We start from the raw sequence: 21,629 nt of genomic DNA, 5'->3' as shown, positions 1-21,629 counted from the left end.
TATAATTTTTTCGTATTTCTTTAAAGAAAACATATCAAGATTCCCTATAATTTTTTTATTTTATACAATTTTCAATAAAAATAGTAAAATTTATATAATTTAGTTGGAAATTTATGATGACACTTTTATAAACTTACAACTCAAAAGATTATAATACTCTAGCCCTTCAATATTATTAATTGAAATTCTTTTTGTCATTTAGGTGGATATCTCTACTAGAGAAATGTGATAAATTCCAATTAAATATATTTACTATGTCATCATAAATTTAATTATTCTATCAAAACTTTTGTGAAAAAATTTATTCTCTTCCACACAAGAATTCACAAAATTTCGTAGCTGACTACTATGTACTTCTCATAATTCCGATGTACCCAAGAATAGCTAGTTCGAACGGTAAAAATCATATATAATAAACGTACACGCGTGTTAGTGTATATTAGTGCTTGAAGTGAATCAAAGTGAAAAACAAAAACATGTCTGACGCCGCCGTAGTTGAAGCCACCGCATCTCCAGTTGCCGCTGTTGAGAAAAAGGCACCTAAAAAAGCTGCTGCCAAGGCAAAGAAGCCCTCTGCTGCCCCATCTCATCCACCAACCCAACAAATGGTCGATGCTGCCATCAAAACATTGAAAGAACGTGGTGGTTCATCATTGCCTGCCATCAAGAAATATTTGGCCAGCACCTACAAAGTTGATGCCCAAAAATTGGCTCCCTTCATCAAGAAGTATTTGAAAGGCGCTGTTGCCAGTGGAAAATTGATCCAAACTAAAGGTAAGGGTGCATCTGGTTCATTTAAAATGTCTAAAGCAATGAGCGCCGAAAAGAAGAAGGCCCCAGCTGGTGATAAGAAAAAGAAGGCTGCCGCACCCAAAAAGGCCAGTGGAGAAAAGAAGGCTGCTGCAAAGAAACCTTCTGCCGCTAAGAAGACAGCAGAAAAGAAGAAGACCGAAAAGGCTAAGGCTAAAACTGCCAAAAAGACCGGTACAGTTAAAGCTAAACCAGCAAAAACCGCCGCCAAGGCCAAGGCCTCCGCCACAAAACCAAAAGCACCCAAGGCAAAAACAGTAGCAGCAGCCAAACCCAAAAAGGCTGCCAAGAAACCAGCTGCTAAAAAAGCCGCCGCCAAGAAGTAAATTTTCTATTTCATGGCAGAATGATTATTTTCGATATTCGAAAGCAGTTTATCTAACAGCCCTTTTCAGGGCTACAAAATATCTTTGAAAAAGAGAACAAATTTTATGCAAACAATTTTGTTTTGTTACCTAATTTTTATTTAAATAAATATACATTGTACTTAATCTATTTTTCACGGTAAAATTGAAATTTATAATCACATGTTTTATGGGAATTTTTCCAAAACTGGATTAGCCAATTGGGATGTGGTAATAAACCACAGCAATTAGAATTCTAGAAAAAAAGGTTTCATGTACCTACGCATAGAGTCATCATCAAAACTCACACACACACACACATCCTTTAACTCTACGCCATTTACAGTAATGCATACGATCAATGTAATAAAGTCTTTTACTCTGAGAAAAATATTATAGCGACGTTATTATAATGAAGAAAAATAAAAAGAAGAAATATTGAAGAAACAGTAATGAAATGCCAAATTAGAATTTTAATAGAAGTTAGACATAGTAATGAAATGCCATAATAGAATTTTAATAAAATGAAGATTACAACATTGAATTTTTCTTAGTTGAAAAATCAATTATTTCTTATTATTCGATGGAAGATGTATTTTTTTTTTTTATTGAAATAAAATAAAGATATTTTGTTTTTAGTTGATCAACAAAGAAAATCTCTTTTTTAATGATTTTTGTGGCCCTGAAAAGGGCCTTTGATGGTGGAGGAAATAAATTTTCGACGAAATATAAAGCCATTTACTTGGAGCTGGTGTACTTAGTAACGGCTTTGGTACCTTCACTGACAGCGTGCTTAGCCAATTCACCGGGCAATAATAGACGAACGGCAGTTTGGATTTCCCGACTGGTGATGGTGGAACGCTTGTTGTAGTGAGCCAAACGAGAGGCTTCGGCGGCAATACGTTCGAAGATATCATTAACGAAACTGTTCATGATGCTCATTGCCTTTGAAGAGATACCAGTATCGGGATGTACTTGCTTCAACACTTTGTAAATGTAGATGGCATAACTCTCCTTACGCTTGGTGCGTCTCTTGGTCTTGTCACCCTTTGTGATGTTCTTTTGGGCTTTGCCGGCCTTCTTTGCTGCTTTACCACTGGCTTTTGGAGGCATTTTCACTATTTTTTTTTTCACACAAACACTGTTTACACTGTTCAAAAGAGAATTTTGTGTGTGCGCAGCGATGAGCACACATTTGTACCATTTCGTGGACAAGATATTCAGGTAGCGGAAAACGAGCCTCTTCGTGCAGCAAAACAACCCTCAAATGTATTAAATAGCTCGAACGAAAAGTATATAAAGAACTGACAACTAGTTAAACGCTATCATTAGTGTTTTGTGAAGTGAAGTGAAAAAGAAAAAACAATTGAAACATGTCTGGACGCGGTAAAGGTGGCAAAGTTAAGGGAAAGGCAAAGTCTCGTTCCAATCGTGCTGGGCTTCAATTCCCCGTCGGTCGTATTCATCGTCTTTTGCGCAAAGGCAACTATGCTGAGCGTGTTGGTGCTGGAGCTCCAGTTTACTTGGCTGCTGTGATGGAATACTTGGCCGCTGAAGTTCTTGAATTGGCTGGTAACGCTGCTCGTGACAACAAAAAGACAAGAATTATCCCTCGTCACTTGCAATTGGCTATCCGTAATGACGAAGAATTGAACAAATTGTTGTCCGGTGTCACCATTGCTCAAGGTGGTGTATTGCCAAACATCCAAGCTGTTCTCTTGCCCAAGAAGACCGAAAAGAAGGCTTAAATTATCTACAAGAAAATGTAAATACAGACCATCGTATCTCTATCAAACAACAATCCGTCCTTTTCAGGACGACAAAACATTTTTAAAAAGAGAAAAAATATTTTCAAACAATATAATTTCATACATACTTTCTTTCTGTAACAATAAAATTTACTATAAAAAAATTTATATGAAGATATTCATCTGTCATGGCATCGAAAAATTTCGCCACTTCATATTTTCATTTTGTTCCTATCTAATGCCATTTATTCCTAAAGGTGAGTACTATGTTCGAGTTTTTCACCAAAACACTAAATTAAAAGTGCAAAAATATATATGAAGACGATAACATTTTTATCAAGTCTCTTCAAATTATGGATGGAAAGGATCCAATGTATTGATTGCGAACCATTTAATATTTCAAAATTAATTGATTAAAAAAAGTAACCGTGAAAATAAGCTGGTTTTCAGCTTGAAAACTGAACATAGTACTCAGCTTAATATCGAAAAACAACAAATTCCCACCAATTTCATTAAGAGAGCATTCGTTTTCTGAGCCGAAGTGTTTTAATTTTCATCTGTATCAACCCTGATTATTTACTACATATGTATCTTTTGTATGCTTTGGCAAAGCCGAAGTCTAGTAGGATCGTAAGTGTTCGTAACTTCTAGCGGGAAGTTGCAAATAGTTGATGACAGAGAAAGCTGTTTGTATCAATACATACATAACTGATTTCTGCAAAAAGAGAGTAAGAACGTCACGCAAAAGAACAAATGACACTAGGATCGAGTACAGTGCAACATAGAATCATTTTCTTTGATTTCTGCAAAAAGAGAGTAAGAGAATCATAGAATCATTTTCTTTGGGGAATGGGACGAGAAATGACATATAGAGAATTGCATATATGTTTCGTATGTATTACATTCGTAGTGTTTTTCTTTTGTAGCGTATGTCATGTTTTTCAGAAAAATAGCATAGTAGTCGCCTTTGGTAAGTCCATACATAATTGTTTCATTGGGTTAGTAACAATGTTTTGCCGACGGCAAACCAAATGTTTGTAATTTTATTTAAACCAAGTAAATTTAAAATTTTATTATTAAAATAATTAAATAAATTTGTAACAAGATGATCTCTTTTGTAAATATATTTTGTGGTCCTGAAAAGGACCGATTGTTTTTGTATTAAAGTATTTAAATATTCTCCAAATAGCGTCAAGAAAATGTTTAACCGCCGAAACCGTACAAAGTGCGGCCTTGTCTCTTCAAAGCGTAGACGACATCCATAGCGGTGACGGTTTTACGCTTAGCATGTTCGGTGTAGGTGACAGCATCACGAATAACGTTTTCCAAAAACACCTTGAGGACACCACGGGTTTCTTCGTATATCAATCCAGAGATACGTTTTACACCGCCACGACGAGCCAAACGTCTGATTGCAGGCTTGGTAATACCTTGGATGTTATCACGCAACACTTTACGATGACGTTTAGCGCCACCTTTTCCCAAGCCTTTGCCACCTTTACCACGACCAGTCATTTTTCACTTTTAAATTTCACTTCACGAATGATGCACAAGAACTAATACTGTTCCAGCCTCATTTCGCTTCTATTTATACAAAAATGCCCTGAAATGCTTACTAATATTAATGACACGATCTACCCTCGGGTTCGTTCGTGTATACTTCGTGTTTATACAGGCAGCTGTAAGATACAATATTTCAATCTTTCCCTACACACACCCTTAACTAACAGTTTGCGCGCTCAATTTTTCTATAAATATGCGCGTTCATGCTCGGCACACAAGTAATAACGTTTTGACAGTGTTTGTGTTCATATCTTGTGAAGTGAAGAATTAAAGTGAAAAATGGCTCGTACCAAGCAAACTGCCCGTAAATCTACCGGTGGCAAAGCCCCTCGTAAGCAATTGGCTACTAAAGCTGCTCGTAAGAGTGCCCCAGCCACCGGCGGTGTCAAGAAGCCCCATCGTTTCCGCCCTGGTACCGTTGCTTTGCGTGAAATCCGTCGTTACCAAAAGAGCACAGAATTGTTGATCCGCAAATTGCCTTTCCAACGTTTGGTTCGTGAAATTGCCCAAGATTTCAAAACTGACTTGCGTTTCCAGAGTTCTGCTGTCATGGCCTTGCAAGAAGCTAGCGAAGCCTACTTGGTTGGTCTATTCGAAGATACCAACTTGTGCGCTATCCATGCTAAGCGTGTCACCATCATGCCCAAGGATATCCAATTGGCCAGACGTATTCGTGGAGAACGTGCTTAAATTTTTGACATATTAAAAGCCAACTTTTTTTACAAAAACAATCGGTCCTTTTCAGGACCACAATATTTTTATAAAAAGAGAAAATTTTTTTTCAATACTTTACAGTTGACAAGAATTTATTCTTTATTATTTGATATCAATAAACTATATTGCATTTGTGTTTTTTTTTTTTTTTGTATTAGGTTGGATATGAAGGGAATGTTGTTATATGATGTAGATTTTGCTTTCCAATGGTTTTACATTTTTTCGTACTCATTCACAATTTCCATTTTTTCGTACTCATTCACAATTTATTTTCTATTAATTTATTTTTTCAAAAGAAGAAAAGATATAAGTAGGAGGATTTGTTTCTTATTTTCATCTAATGCTACATTCAATGCGGCAAACATTTTATGAAATATTTTCTAACCCTATATGGCAAACTTTTCGTAACAAATCGGAGATTATTTTTGAATTTTCTAGGGTGTTTATTGTTTATATATTTCCTAAAGTCGTTAGACTTAAATTTATTCCCTCTGCTGTTATAATTCTTTTAGTTTTTTTTTTGCGAAATTTTATATCAAAAATAGCCAATTACTTTACTTCTTTGGCTAGAGGTGGTATATCAGCTATGGCAAATTTTTATTCATAGTATTTCGATTTAAAATTTTGTTAAAATGGTATTATAATCCGACATGTATTTTTTCTACGATGTTTTAATATTTTTCATATATACATTTCATTTCTTTTGCAAATATTTTAATTTTATGGTTTCAACTATATTCAACATTGTTAACATCGCTGTACATGATATACCACACCTTCACGATTATTTTAACTTTTCGTTACAATTTGACACTTTTTATTAATAATGTTATATTTTAGTATAAATGTGTGATTTCTATTATATTTTTGAATGAAAATTTCCTAAAACATTTTTAGTTTTGAGCTTTGAAATTAATTTGCAGAAAAACTTTTATTCATGGAAAATATCCCAATATGATGAATTCCACTGTCATAGACGACATAATATAATTGAATATTTTACCATGAAAACTATGCAAATTGTATAATTTTTTCGTATTTCTTTAAAGAAAACATATCAAGATTCCCTATAATTTTTTTATTTTATACAATTTTCAATAAAAATAGTAAAATTTATATAATTTAGTTGGAAATTTATGATGACACTTTTATAAACTTACAACTCAAAAGATTATAATACTCTAGCCCTTCAATATTATTAATTGAAATTCTTTTTGTCATTTAGGTGGATATCTCTACTAGAGAAATGTGATAAATTCCAATTAAATATATTTACTATGTCATCATAAATTTAATTATTCTATCAAAACTTTTGTGAAAAAATTTATTCTCTTCCACACAAGAATTCACAAAATTTCGTAGCTGACTACTATGTACTTCTCATAATTCCGATGTACCCAAGAATAGCTAGTTCGAACGGTAAAAATCATATATAATAAACGTACACGCGTGTTAGTGTATATTAGTGCTTGAAGTGAATCAAAGTGAAAAACAAAAACATGTCTGACGCCGCCGTAGTTGAAGCCACCGCATCTCCAGTTGCCGCTGTTGAGAAAAAGGCACCTAAAAAAGCTGCTGCCAAGGCAAAGAAGCCCTCTGCTGCCCCATCTCATCCACCAACCCAACAAATGGTCGATGCTGCCATCAAAACATTGAAAGAACGTGGTGGTTCATCATTGCCTGCCATCAAGAAATATTTGGCCAGCACCTACAAAGTTGATGCCCAAAAATTGGCTCCCTTCATCAAGAAGTATTTGAAAGGCGCTGTTGCCAGTGGAAAATTGATCCAAACTAAAGGTAAGGGTGCATCTGGTTCATTTAAAATGTCTAAAGCAATGAGCGCCGAAAAGAAGAAGGCCCCAGCTGGTGATAAGAAAAAGAAGGCTGCCGCACCCAAAAAGGCCAGTGGAGAAAAGAAGGCTGCTGCAAAGAAACCTTCTGCCGCTAAGAAGACAGCAGAAAAGAAGAAGACCGAAAAGGCTAAGGCTAAAACTGCCAAAAAGACCGGTACAGTTAAAGCTAAACCAGCAAAAACCGCCGCCAAGGCCAAGGCCTCCGCCACAAAACCAAAAGCACCCAAGGCAAAAACAGTAGCAGCAGCCAAACCCAAAAAGGCTGCCAAGAAACCAGCTGCTAAAAAAGCCGCCGCCAAGAAGTAAATTTTCTATTTCATGGCAGAATGATTATTTTCGATATTCGAAAGCAGTTTATCTAACAGCCCTTTTCAGGGCTACAAAATATCTTTGAAAAAGAGAACAAATTTTATGCAAACAATTTTGTTTTGTTACCTAATTTTTATTTAAATAAATATACATTGTACTTAATCTATTTTTCACGGTAAAATTGAAATTTATAATCACATGTTTTATGGGAATTTTTCCAAAACTGGATTAGCCAATTGGGATGTGGTAATAAACCACAGCAATTAGAATTCTAGAAAAAAAGGTTTCATGTACCTACGCATAGAGTCATCATCAAAACTCACACACACACACACATCCTTTAACTCTACGCCATTTACAGTAATGCATACGATCAATGTAATAAAGTCTTTTACTCTGAGAAAAATATTATAGCGACGTTATTATAATGAAGAAAAATAAAAAGAAGAAATATTGAAGAAACAGTAATGAAATGCCAAATTAGAATTTTAATAGAAGTTAGACATAGTAATGAAATGCCATAATAGAATTTTAATAAAATGAAGATTACAACATTGAATTTTTCTTAGTTGAAAAATCAATTATTTCTTATTATTCGATGGAAGATGTATTTTTTTTTTTTATTGAAATAAAATAAAGATATTTTGTTTTTAGTTGATCAACAAAGAAAATCTCTTTTTTAATGATTTTTGTGGCCCTGAAAAGGGCCTTTGATGGTGGAGGAAATAAATTTTCGACGAAATATAAAGCCATTTACTTGGAGCTGGTGTACTTAGTAACGGCTTTGGTACCTTCACTGACAGCGTGCTTAGCCAATTCACCGGGCAATAATAGACGAACGGCAGTTTGGATTTCCCGACTGGTGATGGTGGAACGCTTGTTGTAGTGAGCCAAACGAGAGGCTTCGGCGGCAATACGTTCGAAGATATCATTAACGAAACTGTTCATGATGCTCATTGCCTTTGAAGAGATACCAGTATCGGGATGTACTTGCTTCAACACTTTGTAAATGTAGATGGCATAACTCTCCTTACGCTTGGTGCGTCTCTTGGTCTTGTCACCCTTTGTGATGTTCTTTTGGGCTTTGCCGGCCTTCTTTGCTGCTTTACCACTGGCTTTTGGAGGCATTTTCACTATTTTTTTTTTCACACAAACACTGTTTACACTGTTCAAAAGAGAATTTTGTGTGTGCGCAGCGATGAGCACACATTTGTACCATTTCGTGGACAAGATATTCAGGTAGCGGAAAACGAGCCTCTTCGTGCAGCAAAACAACCCTCAAATGTATTAAATAGCTCGAACGAAAAGTATATAAAGAACTGACAACTAGTTAAACGCTATCATTAGTGTTTTGTGAAGTGAAGTGAAAAAGAAAAAACAATTGAAACATGTCTGGACGCGGTAAAGGTGGCAAAGTTAAGGGAAAGGCAAAGTCTCGTTCCAATCGTGCTGGGCTTCAATTCCCCGTCGGTCGTATTCATCGTCTTTTGCGCAAAGGCAACTATGCTGAGCGTGTTGGTGCTGGAGCTCCAGTTTACTTGGCTGCTGTGATGGAATACTTGGCCGCTGAAGTTCTTGAATTGGCTGGTAACGCTGCTCGTGACAACAAAAAGACAAGAATTATCCCTCGTCACTTGCAATTGGCTATCCGTAATGACGAAGAATTGAACAAATTGTTGTCCGGTGTCACCATTGCTCAAGGTGGTGTATTGCCAAACATCCAAGCTGTTCTCTTGCCCAAGAAGACCGAAAAGAAGGCTTAAATTATCTACAAGAAAATGTAAATACAGACCATCGTATCTCTATCAAACAACAATCCGTCCTTTTCAGGACGACAAAACATTTTTAAAAAGAGAAAAAATATTTTCAAACAATATAATTTCATACATACTTTCTTTCTGTAACAATAAAATTTACTATAAAAAAATTTATATGAAGATATTCATCTGTCATGGCATCGAAAAATTTCGCCACTTCATATTTTCATTTTGTTCCTATCTAATGCCATTTATTCCTAAAGGTGAGTACTATGTTCGAGTTTTTCACCAAAACACTAAATTAAAAGTGCAAAAATATATATGAAGACGATAACATTTTTATCAAGTCTCTTCAAATTATGGATGGAAAGGATCCAATGTATTGATTGCGAACCATTTAATATTTCAAAATTAATTGATTAAAAAAAGTAACCGTGAAAATAAGCTGGTTTTCAGCTTGAAAACTGAACATAGTACTCAGCTTAATATCGAAAAACAACAAATTCCCACCAATTTCATTAAGAGAGCATTCGTTTTCTGAGCCGAAGTGTTTTAATTTTCATCTGTATCAACCCTGATTATTTACTACATATGTATCTTTTGTATGCTTTGGCAAAGCCGAAGTCTAGTAGGATCGTAAGTGTTCGTAACTTCTAGCGGGAAGTTGCAAATAGTTGATGACAGAGAAAGCTGTTTGTATCAATACATACATAACTGATTTCTGCAAAAAGAGAGTAAGAACGTCACGCAAAAGAACAAATGACACTAGGATCGAGTACAGTGCAACATAGAATCATTTTCTTTGATTTCTGCAAAAAGAGAGTAAGAGAATCATAGAATCATTTTCTTTGGGGAATGGGACGAGAAATGACATATAGAGAATTGCATATATGTTTCGTATGTATTACATTCGTAGTGTTTTTCTTTTGTAGCGTATGTCATGTTTTTCAGAAAAATAGCATAGTAGTCGCCTTTGGTAAGTCCATACATAATTGTTTCATTGGGTTAGTAACAATGTTTTGCCGACGGCAAACCAAATGTTTGTAATTTTATTTAAACCAAGTAAATTTAAAATTTTATTATTAAAATAATTAAATAAATTTGTAACAAGATGATCTCTTTTGTAAATATATTTTGTGGTCCTGAAAAGGACCGATTGTTTTTGTATTAAAGTATTTAAATATTCTCCAAATAGCGTCAAGAAAATGTTTAACCGCCGAAACCGTACAAAGTGCGGCCTTGTCTCTTCAAAGCGTAGACGACATCCATAGCGGTGACGGTTTTACGCTTAGCATGTTCGGTGTAGGTGACAGCATCACGAATAACGTTTTCCAAAAACACCTTGAGGACACCACGGGTTTCTTCGTATATCAATCCAGAGATACGTTTTACACCGCCACGACGAGCCAAACGTCTGATTGCAGGCTTGGTAATACCTTGGATGTTATCACGCAACACTTTACGATGACGTTTAGCGCCACCTTTTCCCAAGCCTTTGCCACCTTTACCACGACCAGTCATTTTTCACTTTTAAATTTCACTTCACGAATGATGCACAAGAACTAATACTGTTCCAGCCTCATTTCGCTTCTATTTATACAAAAATGCCCTGAAATGCTTACTAATATTAATGACACGATCTACCCTCGGGTTCGTTCGTGTATACTTCGTGTTTATACAGGCAGCTGTAAGATACAATATTTCAATCTTTCCCTACACACACCCTTAACTAACAGTTTGCGCGCTCAATTTTTCTATAAATATGCGCGTTCATGCTCGGCACACAAGTAATAACGTTTTGACAGTGTTTGTGTTCATATCTTGTGAAGTGAAGAATTAAAGTGAAAAATGGCTCGTACCAAGCAAACTGCCCGTAAATCTACCGGTGGCAAAGCCCCTCGTAAGCAATTGGCTACTAAAGCTGCTCGTAAGAGTGCCCCAGCCACCGGCGGTGTCAAGAAGCCCCATCGTTTCCGCCCTGGTACCGTTGCTTTGCGTGAAATCCGTCGTTACCAAAAGAGCACAGAATTGTTGATCCGCAAATTGCCTTTCCAACGTTTGGTTCGTGAAATTGCCCAAGATTTCAAAACTGACTTGCGTTTCCAGAGTTCTGCTGTCATGGCCTTGCAAGAAGCTAGCGAAGCCTACTTGGTTGGTCTATTCGAAGATACCAACTTGTGCGCTATCCATGCTAAGCGTGTCACCATCATGCCCAAGGATATCCAATTGGCCAGACGTATTCGTGGAGAACGTGCTTAAATTTTTGACATATTAAAAGCCAACTTTTTTTACAAAAACAATCGGTCCTTTTCAGGACCACAATATTTTTATAAAAAGAGAAAATTTTTTTTCAATACTTTACAGTTGACAAGAATTTATTCTTTATTATTTGATATCAATAAACTATATTGCATTTGTGTTTTTTTTTTTTTTTGTATTAGGTTGGATATGAAGGGAATGTTGTTATATGATGTAGATTTTGCTTTCCAATGGTTTTACATTTTTTCGTACTCATTCACAATTTCCATTTTTTCGTACTCATTCACAATTTATTTTCTATTAATTTATTTTTTCAAAAGAAGAAAAGATATAAGTAGGAGGATTTGTTTCTTATTTTCATCTAATGCTACATTCAATGCGGCAAACATTTTATGAAATATTTTCTAACCCTATATGGCAAACTTTTCGTAACAAATCGGAGATTATTTTTGAATTTTCTAGGGTGTTTATTGTTTATATATTTCCTAAAGTCGTTAGACTTAAATTTATTCCCTCTGCTGTTATAATTCTTTTAGTTTTTTTTTTGCGAAATTTTATATCAAAAATAGCCAATTACTTTACTTCTTTGGCTAGAGGTGGTATATCAGCTATGGCAAATTTTTATTCATAGTATTTCGATTTAAAATTTTGTTAAAATGGTATTATAATCCGACATGTATTTTTTCTACGATGTTTTAATATTTTTCATATATACATTTCATTTCTTTTGCAAATATTTTAATTTTATGGTTTCAACTATATTCAACATTGTTAACATCGCTGTACATGATATACCACACCTTCACGATTATTTTAACTTTTCGTTACAATTTGACACTTTTTATTAATAATGTTATATTTTAGTATAAATGTGTGATTTCTATTATATTTTTGAATGAAAATTTCCTAAAACATTTTTAGTTTTGAGCTTTGAAATTAATTTGCAGAAAAACTTTTATTCATGGAAAATATCCCAATATGATGAATTCCACTGTCATAGACGACATAATATAATTGAATATTTTACCATGAAAACTATGCAAATTGTATAATTTTTTCGTATTTCTTTAAAGAAAACATATCAAGATTCCCTATAATTTTTTTATTTTATACAATTTTCAATAAAAATAGTAAAATTTATATAATTTAGTTGGAAATTTATGATGACACTTTTATAAACTTACAACTCAAAAGATTATAATACTCTAGCCCTTCAATATTATTAATTGAAATTCTTTTTGTCATTTAGGTGGATATCTCTACTAGAGAAATGTGATAAATTCCAATTAAATATATTTACTATGTCATCATAAATTTAATTATTCTATCAAAACTTTTGTGAAAAAATTTATTCTCTTCCACACAAGAATTCACAAAATTTCGTAGCTGACTACTATGTACTTCTCATAATTCCGATGTACCCAAGAATAGCTAGTTCGAACGGTAAAAATCATATATAATAAACGTACACGCGTGTTAGTGTATATTAGTGCTTGAAGTGAATCAAAGTGAAAAACAAAAACATGTCTGACGCCGCCGTAGTTGAAGCCACCGCATCTCCAGTTGCCGCTGTTGAGAAAAAGGCACCTAAAAAAGCTGCTGCCAAGGCAAAGAAGCCCTCTGCTGCCCCATCTCATCCACCAACCCAACAAATGGTCGATGCTGCCATCAAAACATTGAAAGAACGTGGTGGTTCATCATTGCCTGCCATCAAGAAATATTTGGCCAGCACCTACAAAGTTGATGCCCAAAAATTGGCTCCCTTCATCAAGAAGTATTTGAAAGGCGCTGTTGCCAGTGGAAAATTGATCCAAACTAAAGGTAAGGGTGCATCTGGTTCATTTAAAATGTCTAAAGCAATGAGCGCCGAAAAGAAGAAGGCCCCAGCTGGTGATAAGAAAAAGAAGGCTGCCGCACCCAAAAAGGCCAGTGGAGAAAAGAAGGCTGCTGCAAAGAAACCTTCTGCCGCTAAGAAGACAGCAGAAAAGAAGAAGACCGAAAAGGCTAAGGCTAAAACTGCCAAAAAGACCGGTACAGTTAAAGCTAAACCAGCAAAAACCGCCGCCAAGGCCAAGGCCTCCGCCACAAAACCAAAAGCACCCAAGGCAAAAACAGTAGCAGCAGCCAAACCCAAAAAGGCTGCCAAGAAACCAGCTGCTAAAAAAGCCGCCGCCAAGAAGTAAATTTTCTATTTCATGGCAGAATGATTATTTTCGATATTCGAAAGCAGTTTATCTAACAGCCCTTTTCAGGGCTACAAAATATCTTTGAAAAAGAGAACAAATTTTATGCAAACAATTTTGTTTTGTTACCTAATTTTTATTTAAATAAATATACATTGTACTTAATCTATTTTTCACGGTAAAATTGAAATTTATAATCACATGTTTTATGGGAATTTTTCCAAAACTGGATTAGCCAATTGGGATGTGGTAATAAACCACAGCAATTAGAATTCTAGAAAAAAAGGTTTCATGTACCTACGCATAGAGTCATCATCAAAACTCACACACACACACACATCCTTTAACTCTACGCCATTTACAGTAATGCATACGATCAATGTAATAAAGTCTTTTACTCTGAGAAAAATATTATAGCGACGTTATTATAATGAAGAAAAATAAAAAGAAGAAATATTGAAGAAACAGTAATGAAATGCCAAATTAGAATTTTAATAGAAGTTAGACATAGTAATGAAATGCCATAATAGAATTTTAATAAAATGAAGATTACAACATTGAATTTTTCTTAGTTGAAAAATCAATTATTTCTTATTATTCGATGGAAGATGTATTTTTTTTTTTTATTGAAATAAAATAAAGATATTTTGTTTTTAGTTGATCAACAAAGAAAATCTCTTTTTTAATGATTTTTGTGGCCCTGAAAAGGGCCTTTGATGGTGGAGGAAATAAATTTTCGACGAAATATAAAGCCATTTACTTGGAGCTGGTGTACTTAGTAACGGCTTTGGTACCTTCACTGACAGCGTGCTTAGCCAATTCACCGGGCAATAATAGACGAACGGCAGTTTGGATTTCCCGACTGGTGATGGTGGAACGCTTGTTGTAGTGAGCCAAACGAGAGGCTTCGGCGGCAATACGTTCGAAGATATCATTAACGAAACTGTTTGTGAAGTGAAACTGTTTGTGAAGTGAATTTAAAAAAAAAGTGAAAAATGACTGGTCGTGGTAAAGGTGCCAGCTCACTTTAATACTCACAGTGTCAGTGCAAAGTGATAAAGACTAAAAAACTATATAACACAAATTGCTGTTTTACCGACGGCTTTTTGATAATTGACAATTGGTGTTTTGCCGACGGCTTTTGTATTTCACTACACTAGCTTGAAACAAAATTTTAATCCACTCAGTTTGAAACAAAAAATAATCTAAATCGCAGTGAATTTTGTGATACTTACCTGGATTTTTGAGAAGAAATAGTAGTCTTCGAATATTTTGACTATTGGTGTCACTTACCTGAAAAAGTGAGAATCACATAGTAAGCAGAAAATTTTTTCAACATTTTTCTGGTCACATGAAATTTTGAGAATCGAAAAGGAGGCAGTGAAAATTGAACTTTTTTCATATTGGACTCTCTAAGGAGGGTTGTTGCAACGGCCTCAAGCATGAGTGCCAGCGGTGGACGTGAGGAAGCCGTTGGTCATCTTGGGGCAGTTAAAAAGACTGGTAATATGTCTAATATAACTATAACAAACAACAGTGGACATGGAAAAGCCATTGAAATAATCAATAATAATATGGGTGCCCCTGACAACGAGGGTGAATGTGCAACTGACGCCACCCTATGTACTTCAGATGGCTTTCAGCCCGTCGTGGATAAGAAGCATCGTAAGAAGAAAAGGAAGAAGAAGACTGGGGATGACAGCGACTCCCCGTACGAAACCTTGAAATTCAATTTGGCTCTCAAACAATTCAATGAGACAATTGAAAAATTGCAACAAGAAAGGCAACTTTTATTGAATAGAATAGCCGAACTGGAGAGATATGTCCATGATAATAACAATGGCGCAGGAAATAATAATGCCTCGAATAATGCTGTGGATGAAATTATTCCATCGAATTTAAATAATAATAATAATGCTATCGAAGTAGCCGGAGGCTTCGATATGGCGTGTGGATATGAAGATGTCACAATGCAGGTGACTCCAAATGAAATTGAAATACCGGTCACAACCAACCGATACAGTGTTTTAGAGGACGAGAGACACATTGACACCAGCAGAGGAGCCATCCCAAAGGGAGGTGGAGCGGGAATAGGTGCCTCAACAAAAAATGCAGAACAAGGAAATGATGACAACAATAACAATAACCAAAACAACAGGAAATCAGGTAAGACTAGACCACCTGTTATTAAAATATACAATGCCAATATTAAAGAATTAGGAAATAGAATCAGAAATTTGATAGGCCATGACCTCTTTACCTTAAGAATTGCGAACCGTAACATGGTATGTCTAAAGATGGTAGAACTTGTAGATTACGACAAAGTATGTAAGATGCTAGTGGATAGGATGTATCGTTTCTTTACTTATACTCCTAAGAATAGGAAACCATATACTTTGGCGATAAATGGGTTATCAAAGACCTATGATGTTGAGGAGGTTAGGGCTTTTCTACTCAAGAAAAACCTTGACATAGACATAAGGAATTTAATGAACCTTGAGAATGACAGATGGATCGTACAGCTCTCCATGGGGTCGGATGTCCAGGCGTTCCGCAAGATTCAGTATATCATAAACTGCAAAGTGAGCATGTCCAGGCTGAAGAAAGGAGGATTATTACAATGTAGAAATTGCCAGCGATTTGGACATTCGTCAGTAAATTGTCATTTAGAATTTCGATGTGTTAAGTGTGGTCAATCCCATGGCCCCGGAAAATGCGAGATTCCTGATAAAGAACACAATAACAAGGAGTTCACCACCACTGACCCGAAAACTGGAGCAATAGTACAGACGATTGGGATTCCAGTCCGATGTGTTAACTGTAATATGGAAGGACATGTTGCTAGCGATAGGAACTGTCCCAGAAGACTTGATTTAGTCCGCAAAATAGCAGAAAGAAAGGCTGCTGATCAGGCAGCCAAGGCCGCGAGATATAATGCTATACCTGCTCGCAATGTTCCAAACCCGGGACGTAGTGCCCCCAGGACTGGCAATTTGTCTTATGCAAATGTTACGCGAGGACCACAGGCGATGCCCTCCTCATTTTTGTTTATGAGCCCCGAAGGGAGAGAAGAAGTTCGAGGGAACAATACTGAAATGGCAAAGGCTAGCGCGGCAATGGCTGGCTTCAATAATGAGGTCAAAAGAGTATTAGGTCAGGATTTTCTGACCTGTATGAGAAGGATTGATCAGTTCCGGGTTGAGTATAGCCGCCTGAGAAATGATGACGAGAAGATGCAAGCCATGATGGGGTTGTTATGGAGTTTCCGTGAAAATGGACAACATTAAATGTATTTTCATCAATGTCAACTCTATAGTGTCCCTAGCTAGGAGACACTATCTTAATATGTTTGTGAAGGCGAAAAAACCTGACGTCTTAATGGTCGCTGAGCATAAACTTAAGGACAATCATATTTTTGAACTGGAGGGCTACACGGTTTTTCGTCAAAATAGGAATAATGGTAATGGGGGTGGTACGGCGATATGCCTCAGGGAAAATATAAAGGGGGAAAGACTGTCTGTCCGTTTCATAGATCTGGAGGGTACTATTGTTAAAGTTAGGGGTATAGGCAATAGGGCGATTTTATTTATATCATTATATTCGAGCCCTAGGGCGGTGTTGAATAGGATAGATTTAGATATGTTAGAGACCATAATAGGACCTGATTGTGCAGTGATTGGTGGTGATCTCAATGCGAGACACACATATTGGGGGGATTGTCTGGATAACACCCGTGGAAGGACTCTCAAAAGATGGCTTGATATGAGCCCAACGTTGGTAATTAGACCAACTAATAGCCCAACAACTGGGACATCATTTATAGACATTTTCTTGACTTCAGCTGATATAAGACTTACTGACGGACCAAACGGAGGACAAACAGTGAACGGACTACGGACACTAGATTACGACTCGGACCATAGGGCAGTTGAGATTAATATTATGCTCAGCGACCTAGAGGTACGGGACCCTGATGAAATCTACTTATATGGGAAAATGAGGAACCGTGTATTTAACGACTCTTTGAATGAAATTTTGTCTACAAGAATCCCACCTGTGGACCGGAATTTGACAATATCTGAAATTGATGAGCACGTGGACTTCCTCACGGCTTCAGTGAAGACGGCCATGGAAAACAGCATTCCGAAGAGAAAACCAGGAGTCGGCAGGATGAATCGACTACCGAGGGACATAATTTCCTTAATCTCCCAGAAGAAAAACCTTAGAAGACGGATTTTCAGAATACACAATCATCAAGACGCAAGAGAAATTAGAGTGCAAATCCGCCTATTGGATAAGATAATAAGAGAAAGAATAACATTATTCGAGGAGGAACATTGTGTTAGGATACTTTCGTCGATTAGACCAGGTAATAATCTTTTCAAAGATGTGAAGAAACTCACATGCACCAAGGCAGGAAGGGCGACTGGTGATCTCATATGCAACGGAGGCCAGACTATTAGCTCTGATAGGGAGAAGACGGAGTTATTGGCATCAACTTTTGCTGACATCCAGGGACAGGTGAATACGGCTGGACTGGCAGTTTCTGGCGATCCCCCGCCCCCTTTAGTGTCTTTTGGATCTCAAATACTTGCAAATGGAGAACGAACTGGAGCATCATATACAAGTCCTATTAGGTTCATCAAATCCGATGAGATAGGTGCTAGATTGAGAAGATTGAACAATAAAAAGAGCTCCGGTGAGGATGGCATACCTAATTTTGTGGTAAGGAGAATTGATCGTAGAATCTGGACACACCTGGCCATTTTATATAATCAATGCCTAAACTCTGCATATTTCCCATCTAAATGGAAGAGGGCTATTGTTGTGCCGATATTAAAACCAGGAAAAGACCCAACAGACCCTAAGTCTTACAGGCCCATATCATTATTATCAAATCTTGGCAAACTATTTGAAGCTTTGATTCTGGATAGATTGGAGGATCAAATTGAGGATAACCATGTGGTTGGGGATTTCCAATTTGGTTTTAGAGCAGAGACATCCACAGAGCATGCCCTAACTGTTTTGACCGATAAAGTGTCCAGGGGCTTCATGGACCGTAGTGCGACGGTGGCGGTCAGCCTCGATTTTGAGAAAGCATTCGATACGGTCTGGCACGAGGGCCTTTTGGAGAAAATGGGAAATTATGGTATTGAATCACACTTGACCAAATTGATTGGAAATTATCTCATGGGAAGATCGTTCACGGTGCGAGTTCAAGAGGAGACATCGGGTCCCAGGAGTGTCTTGGCTGGAGTGCCTCAGGGATCAATCCTGGGCCCGACACTATATAATTTATATCTGGCAGATATCCCACAGCCCCATGGTAATGATCTGTTGATAATGTATGCTGATGACATACTGGTAGCGGCTACTCATGCGAGGGCTAGGATCGCGCAAACCCGCCTAGAACAGTATTTAACAGTACTCTCGGACTACTTCGATAGATGGAGGCTGAAACTGAACATACCCAAATGTAGATCTATCATCTTCAAGGGCAGAAGAAACACATTATATAGGAATGCTAGGGGATTCACCCCTATGATCAGGATTAGAAATGAGGTTATCCGGAATGATGGTGAACTGAAATACCTGGGTGTGAAATTCCAAGAGAACTTTTCCTTCACCAAACAGGTGGATGAAGCAATTAGGAAAGGTAGGGCGGCGTATCAGGCGCTACAAAAGGCCATGGGACAAAGAAGGGGACTCACTCGACAGGTGAAAATGATAATATACAAGGTTGCTGTCAGACCAGTTATATCATATGGTTTCCCCATATGGTTTAATGTTTCCTCGACTCAAATGGAGAGAGTAAGAATACTCGAAAGGAAGATTTTGAGACATTGCCTCTGCCTTCGGGGCACTTCCATAGATGGACGTTATCGTTCGCCCTCTAATGAACTGGTATATGAATCAAGTGGAACGCCAAGGATAGACGCCTTCATGGTGAGGTCGACGCTGGCCAGAATTGGGAGAAATATAACGCACCCGAATGGTTTAGTCAGGGGTGGTTGTGCTACAAGGGAGGTTTATCAGAGGGCCGCTGAGATGGGCAGCCATCTCCCCCCTATATGCCTTCAGTACCTCGATGATGATGGTCTCTTATTTGATGATGAGGGAAGACTGGTTTTCTTCAATAGAACGCTCGGGTCACTAGACTCTTTGAGCAATACGTACAGCCTAGCACAATGACCTTGTCGTGATCCACATAGTCCGGCAATCTTTGTAAATACGTTCCCTTAGTTTCTTTTTTTTTCCTATTCCAATCTTTTTTTCTTTTTGTAAACACCTTCAATTAGTAGACTTGAATTCCCTATTTTATTTTATTTTATTATTTTTTAGTTTTATTTTTGTAAATAGTGTAAATATCGTAGTAGTTAAGCATCAATGGAAAAACCAAAAAGTGTTCCCGATTTTTTTACCCTTTTTTAACGGGAAATTCATACAAATTGAAATAACAAACAAAATTGGCATTATAAAGTGGTCTAGTCTTTCTGAGCTACTTAATATTTAACGAAACGAATGCATTCCTAGAAAAATGAATCTCTATGTTCATGCTGAGGAGTAGATATCAATATAATATAAGATACAAGATTTAAATATTGTAAAATTAGATTTAAGACTAATGGAAAATAAAAACGAATCTGAATCTGAATCGGCACACAAGTAATAACGTTTTGACAGTGTTTGTGTTCATATCTTGTGAAGTGAAGAATTAAAGTGAAAAATGGCTCGTACCAAGCAAACTGCCCGTAAATCTACCGGTGGCAAAGCCCCTCGTAAGCAATTGGCTACTAAAGCTGCTCGTAAGAGTGCCCCAGCCACCGGCGGTGTCAAGAAGCCCCATCGTTTCCGCCCTGGTACCGTTGCTTTGCGTGAAATCCGTCGTTACCAAAAGAGCACAGAATTGTTGATCCGCAAATTGCCTTTCCAACGTTTGGTTCGTGAAATTGCCCAAGATTTCAAAACTGACTTGCGTTTCCAGAGTTCTGCTGTCATGGCCTTGCAAGAAGCTAGCGAAGCCTACTTGGTTGGTCTATTCGAAGATACCAACTTGTGCGCTATCCATGCTAAGCGTGTCACCATCATGCCCAAGGATATCCAATTGGCCAGACGTATTCGTGGAGAACGTGCTTAAATTTTTGACATATTAAAAGCCAACTTTTTTTACAAAAACAATCGGTCCTTTTCAGGACCACAATATTTTTATAAAAAGAGAAAATTTTTTTTCAATACTTTACAGTTGACAAGAATTTATTCTTTATTATTTGATATCAATAAACTATATTGCATTTGTGTTTTTTTTTTTTTTTGTATTAGGTTGGATATGAAGGGAATGTTGTTATATGATGTAGATTTTGCTTTCCAATGGTTTTACATTTTTTCGTACTCATTCACAATTTCCATTTTTTCGTACTCATTCACAATTTATTTTCTATTAATTTATTTTTTCAAAAGAAGAAAAGATATAAGTAGGAGGATTTGTTTCTTATTTTCATCTAATGCTACATTCAATGCGGCAAACATTTTATGAAATATTTTCTAACCCTATATGGCAAACTTTTCGTAACAAATCGGAGATTATTTTTGAATTTTCTAGGGTGTTTATTGTTTATATATTTCCTAAAGTCGTTAGACTTAAATTTATTCCCTCTGCTGTTATAATTCTTTTAGTTTTTTTTTTGCGAAATTTTATATCAAAAATAGCCAATTACTTTACTTCTTTGGCTAGAGGTGGTATATCAGCTATGGCAAATTTTTATTCATAGTATTTCGATTTAAAATTTTGTTAAAATGGTATTATAATCCGACATGTATTTTTTCTACGATGTTTTAATATTTTTCATATATACATTTCATTTCTTTTGCAAATATTTTAATTTTATGGTTTCAACTATATTCAACATTGTTAACATCGCTGTACATGATATACCACACCTTCACGATTATTTTAACTTTTCGTTACAATTTGACACTTTTTATTAATAATGTTATATTTTAGTATAAATGTGTGATTTCTATTATATTTTTGAATGAAAATTTCCTAAAACATTTTTAGTTTTGAGCTTTGAAATTAATTTGCAGAAAA

General features: G+C 36.3%; 5 protein-coding genes across 6 annotated transcripts; 3 read left to right on the top strand and 2 right to left on the bottom strand.

The window, feature by feature from the left end:
* Positions 1-1,892: 1,892 nt before the first annotated feature.
* LOC142242748 (histone H2B.1/H2B.2) lies at positions 1,893-2,267 on the bottom strand. Its single transcript, XM_075314306.1, has one exon. The coding sequence runs from the start codon at positions 2,265-2,267 to the stop codon at positions 1,893-1,895; it is 375 nt and encodes a 124-aa protein (XP_075170421.1).
* Positions 2,268-4,744: 2,477 nt separating this feature from the next.
* On the top strand, positions 4,745-5,155 carry LOC142242669 (histone H3). The gene has a single exon (XM_075314232.1). It carries the CDS (start codon positions 4,745-4,747, stop codon positions 5,153-5,155), a length of 411 nt encoding a protein of 136 aa, XP_075170347.1.
* A 2,939-nt stretch (positions 5,156-8,094) lies between these two features.
* Positions 8,095-8,944, bottom strand: LOC142242727 (histone H2B.1/H2B.2). Of its 2 annotated transcripts, XM_075314286.1 has the most exons (2): positions 8,910-8,944; positions 8,095-8,470 (listed from the first exon to the last, which is right to left on the bottom strand). In XM_075314286.1, the coding sequence occupies exon 2, from the start codon at positions 8,467-8,469 to the stop codon at positions 8,095-8,097; it is 375 nt and encodes a 124-aa protein (XP_075170401.1). In that variant the 5' UTR covers position 8,470; positions 8,910-8,944. The 2 variants fall into 2 exon arrangements, with proteins under 2 accessions (XP_075170401.1, XP_075170400.1); XM_075314285.1 differs by lacking the exon at positions 8,910-8,944 and having other exon boundaries at positions 8,095-8,469.
* Positions 8,945-10,946: 2,002 nt separating this feature from the next.
* Positions 10,947-11,357, top strand: LOC142242668 (histone H3). The gene has a single exon (XM_075314231.1). It carries the CDS (start codon positions 10,947-10,949, stop codon positions 11,355-11,357), a length of 411 nt encoding a protein of 136 aa, XP_075170346.1.
* An 8,910-nt stretch (positions 11,358-20,267) lies between these two features.
* On the top strand, positions 20,268-20,678 carry LOC142242667 (histone H3). Its single transcript, XM_075314230.1, has one exon. It carries the CDS (start codon positions 20,268-20,270, stop codon positions 20,676-20,678), a length of 411 nt encoding a protein of 136 aa, XP_075170345.1.
* Positions 20,679-21,629: the final 951 nt, after the last annotated feature.

The sequence above is a fragment of the Haematobia irritans genome, unplaced genomic scaffold (genome assembly GCF_050003625.1).
Source record: "Haematobia irritans isolate KBUSLIRL unplaced genomic scaffold, ASM5000362v1 scaffold_6, whole genome shotgun sequence".
Lineage (NCBI taxonomy): Eukaryota > Metazoa > Arthropoda > Insecta > Diptera > Muscidae > Haematobia > Haematobia irritans.
The sequence above is the reverse complement of the archived record's forward strand: the minus strand, read 5'-3'. Positions and strand labels throughout refer to the sequence as shown.